Genomic DNA, 5,052 nt, shown 5'->3' with positions numbered 1-5,052 from the left:
AAATCCATTATGTTTATGTATAAAACGCCCATTAAAACATGTTCACAAGACCGCATGACTTACAATATTCTATCATTTTCTTCAACACCTTGCGGATATGTAAAAAAAAATTCTCTCCTAAAATTTACTTTCATGGGATCGCTCATATGGATTTATATTTACAATGAGGTAATAAGTCGAAATTTACACAATAATGAACTTCAATTTTTGACCACGTTTGATAAGAACAAATCACATGCAACATCATGCAACTTTTGACATTGCATGTTGGTTCATTGAAGTTATATCCTTTTTTGATCATGGTAACTTATTTTAAAAAATATATGTACAGGGTGAGTCAAAAAAGCGGAACCCAAACCCCAACAATTTTATTTCATATTTAAAAAAATATGTTGCACCCAAAATAATAATGACTGGAAAGCCCATTTCATAAGCTACCTTTAGATGAACAAAGTACTGAAATTGGTCAGTCCGTTCAAAGAATATCCCCATTTAAACACAATGACCCTAAACCTGTCTCGTCCAAAAAACGCGATTTCAAGAATCGTCGTCACAATTGTCTTCAAACATCACCAGCGATAAAATCTCATTTTAAACGTTTACAATATTCAACAAAGTCCTTTTGAAGGCTCGTCTTAAAAAAAAGCAGATTTTATAAATCATATTGTTGGCCTAACCAGGGTTGTTAATAAAGATATTATTGTGTGCTACAGTTGGTGACAGTTGTTGAAAAAAAGTATTTTGTGTCATTTTTTTTGTTGTTCCAAACATTCAAAACACACGATATACTGCTTTTTTTTTTGACGAGACAGGTTTTAGGGTAATTGCGTTTAAATGGTGATATTCGTTGAACGGAATGAGCAATTTCAGTAATTTTTTTCATCTAAAAGTAGCTTATGATGACTTTCCAGTCATTATTATTTTTGGTGCTACATATTTTTCTACATATGAAATATAATTGTTTGGGTTTTGGTTCCGCTTTTTTTGACTCGCCCTTTATATCAAGGGTTCAGTGGTATACATGCATCTGCAAGGCATTTTCGTAGAGTAGATTCCAAAACATCAGAAAGCTAAAATCACAAGCACTTTTCGCCTTTTGGGGGGGGGGGGGCGACAAAAAAAATCTACGCGGCCGAAGTAATAAAGGGCTGACATTGCACTGCATGCAATGACAAGCCGGTCTCAAAGGTTACTGTTGATCGTATACGAAGCTATACCAACACCCCTAAATCAGAGAGCTATGATGCACTGTTTCAATTTTTCCCCCTTTTTTCCATCACGTCACCTTAATAGTCTTCACAACCATAATCGTCATATGGATCGTAACAGTCGAGAACATCATCAAAGTTACCAATACCATCATCGTAGGCATCGCCGTAATCATCGAGACCGTAGTCACCACATAAATAATCGTCACCGATGTCTTCATCATCCTGAAGCATAGCAGCCGTGTAGCTCTGCTGTGTTTGGACATTTTTAGTCTTCTTGACTGGGACTTCTTTCGCACCCTTTGTCTTACGGCGAGGAAAAGCCTGTCGGAGACGACTCGAGAAATTACAATTCTTGACAGCCAACTCGACTGTCTTCTGCTGCCAGGTAGGCGTCGCCGTCTTGCTTGTGTTGTCTCCTCGGTTGGTCGGGAGATTGTAGGCTACTTTGTGATCTCCACCGATGGAGATGTAACCAGCGGTTTGAAGCAAGTTAGTGATGGTTGAAGGGGCAAGACGTCGCACTTTGCCCACGCACATGTTGGCCAGTTCCTGCTGGAGCTTGGGCACCGTTTGCTGCTGTGCAGATTGTCCTGTACATGTAGATGAACAGTTGTGCATTGATGAAAGCCAACTTGTCACCTTAGAGATGATGTTTTTCTTTTCCTCCTCGTTAGCAGGCACAAGGACAGCATTATGGCCACGTACTGCGACGGTCATACGTTGAGTGAGGCAGTCAGATAGGCCTTTGGTTTGACCGACGGCGCGCATCCTGTTGGCATTATCCAGTCTCTTGGCAGATGGTTTCTTAAGCCTCTTGGCTAGGGTGGCCTGACCAGTAACCGATACTTCGATACCGGTCACTCCGCCGGGGGTGATGGAAATGTGCTCTCGGACATTATTCTCTCCAGTGTATACTCCAATAGCAAATTCGGTTTCCATCTGCGATGCCGATTCTGTCTCTGACTGTTTCGATTTTTGCGGCTCAGATTTTGAATCGTTCTTCCCCGATTCAGATTTTTTGCTCTCTTTGACATTTCTGTGCCTTATTCGTTTCATGTTCATTCCGAGAAATCTAGCAGGTGGGACAGTGAACCACGCCTTACAGACCGGTTGGACAAACTCAAGAAATTTGGCTTCTGTCACTGGCCTGATTGTGGGTGGACAATCACGCAGGCGACAAAGAACACGGGCTTGGGCGCCCCTTGGTTGAGATGACGGTCCTGGCTTAGTTTGCGGCAAGTGGTACGTGAGTCGACCATGCTCATCCAATCGCAAATAACCTGCCTTCTGGAACTTTTTTAGAACCAACCTGGAGCAGTCTGCTTCTTTCTCGCATCTCTGGACAAGTTCAGCCACCAGGGAATCCTCAGTGCCTTCAGGTAAGCTCTGTAGCCACTCGATGGCGCCTATCACAATCTCCTTCTCTATGTCGCTCTGTCGCGGTGCCAAATCGTACTTCCGCCCCTCCGATCTTTTCAATCCCAGCCATGCTTTGCTTGCCTTCTGCACCGTTTCCAGCACCGTGTAAACCCGCCTCTTTGCGTGAGGAACATCGACGGAGACTGTTGGTTGAGTGGATGTCTCGTTAGCTGCAGCCAGCGCATCCAGTGGATTCATGTACGGTGCAACTACCGTGCATGGCACAAGCGCATTCTGCAGAGTTGAACTGAGTTTGGGTTTGTTCTGTGCCATAGCCACGAGCGTGCTCAGTGCCTTATCAATGAGACAATCATTGGCATCTTTCAGCAGTTCACCTGTTATTGCTGTACCCGATTTCTGCCTGTCAATCTGATGCTCCATAGGTTTGCTACGTGTGGACGCCATTATTCCAAGTTCACTTGTTTGTAATTAATTACAACAGATCCTGTTTCAGTCGAGTTCATGTACTAGAACGTTCATAACCGCACCCAGTACACAAGAATTATTCACACTGAAATGATTGCATTGTCATTCAAAATATTACTACATGTACATGTACATGTATACGTACGTACGTGTGCATAATAATTGACTGGTACTCTGCGGATATGCGGACAGATCAATATCGACACGCATATGACATTACCGGTATGTATTTCTCATCAGGGATTTCCCCATACCCATAGCAACAATACGTGTCATGGGTCATTATTCGGTACGGTGCACATGCTGCTGGCTGTATTTGCACAGCTTGCACAACACAAAAGACAGCTTTCTAAGTTTTTTTTGCTGCAGAAAACGATTGTATAGCGGGTTTTTACCGTGATCATATAGGTAGGAAAACATGTGGGCAAGAGGGGAAAAGGGACTATATTATAAGTTGCTATATTCTGTGAGCAATTTATGCGAGTTTTATGAGCAGCCAACCAATCAAAATATTGATAAGACTATCTTGAATGCCGCTGCTTTCGGTTCAAAATAAATGGGCTTTGTTTTTGAACGATAAAATTACTAATGAAAAATCATTCAATTCAATGAACGATATGAACGTGTACAGAACAATACATTAATTGGAACAGGGTGGTTTTCGAGTAATTATTTCTCATGTGAATTTCGAGGTAGGGGCCTACAATATTTTGTTCCTCTTAATTTTTTGGAGGGGGGGGGGTAGACCTTTGGCAGAAGACGCTCCGAGTGCATAGAGGATGTATCCAACTTACCTAAATATTAATATTCTTGCACATTAGCTCCAACTCCAAGATTCTGATAGTGCCCCCCCCCCCATTTACGCGTAAATTCAGCATTACGTACTGGGGAAGTTCAGTAAAAATGAGAAGTGCACGTATACTTTTATGCCTATAATTACTACATGTATACAGGTTTGAACAGCGCCACCTGAAGTCAGTTAGCGTCCAGTAGCAACCCCCCCCCCTCCAAACCCCTGCGTATACGTGTCTGTGACGTGTGTATCAATATCATCTAATCAGAACACGACGGGGAAAAAACAATCGGTAACTAAACTCTGGAGACTGTGAAAAAGCCAAGCCAGGTGTCTTCTGGATGTTTCAATCGAACCCCACTTTTTTCAGCTCCAAAGATATCCCCTCCATGTGTGGCAAGGGAGGGGTGGATTTTTTAGATGAAGTTTCAGAATCGGAGGGAGCAACACACACAACACGAGGGCACTTTGTGGATAGTGTAAAAAAAATGCAAAAGAGTTTACCCAAACCAAATGGCGCCCTGCTATTGTGTCCGAAATGTCTCAAAAGGCTTATTAAATACAAAATGTATGGGTAGCTGGTTATTCATAAGGAATGTAGTAATCCTTCGCCGAAAGCTGAAAAACCTGTGAACTGGTTTTGGTGCGTATAATTAAATTGTATATACCAGTAGTCACTAGTCAAGAAATAACATACGTAACAGACAGGCGCGAATGACGGGTGGAAAATTTACATATAGAAAAAGACAAAGACTGGTTTCGATTCAGTTATACTTGAAGCCTCGACAAGGGGGCAGGCCATTTTTTTTTATTGGGACGTACATTGTCATAATGTTAAAATAAAAGGGCATATGCTGGCTGGTCAACTTGGATACAAACAGTGTGTACTCAGGCGCGGATCCAGAGGGGGGGGGGGGGTCGAAAAACCACAGCTCTCCCCCCAAAAGTTATCATACAAATTCCTAAAAAGTAAGTATAATTCTACAAGTACAATGCACCAAACTGCAATATCCAAGAAATCACTGGTCTTTAAAGCTTAGCTTAATAACGACGAATAGGAATTTACAACAACAAAAACATTCTACATTTTTATAAACATCAAATAAGCTACGATATAGTGCTCAAACTTGATGAGTGATGACTAGATATCTGAAATAATCACAAATACATTTATCCTAAATACTTTGTACGATGTTTTATACA

At 41.8% G+C, this 5,052-nt stretch overlaps 1 protein-coding gene across 1 annotated transcript; it reads right to left on the bottom strand.

The window, feature by feature from the left end:
- Positions 1-966: 966 nt before the first annotated feature.
- LOC119743628 lies at positions 967-3,257 on the bottom strand. The gene has a single exon (XM_038220042.1). It carries the CDS (start codon positions 3,033-3,035, stop codon positions 1,287-1,289), a length of 1,749 nt encoding a protein of 582 aa, XP_038075970.1. The 5' UTR covers positions 3,036-3,257; the 3' UTR covers positions 967-1,286.
- Positions 3,258-5,052: the final 1,795 nt, after the last annotated feature.

The sequence above is a fragment of the Patiria miniata genome, unplaced genomic scaffold (genome assembly GCF_015706575.1).
Source record: "Patiria miniata isolate m_02_andy unplaced genomic scaffold, ASM1570657v1 HiC_scaffold_6, whole genome shotgun sequence".
Taxonomy (NCBI): Eukaryota; Metazoa; Echinodermata; class Asteroidea; order Valvatida; family Asterinidae; genus Patiria; species Patiria miniata.
Note: the sequence above shows the minus strand (reverse complement) of the source record. Positions and strands in the feature narration are given on the sequence as shown.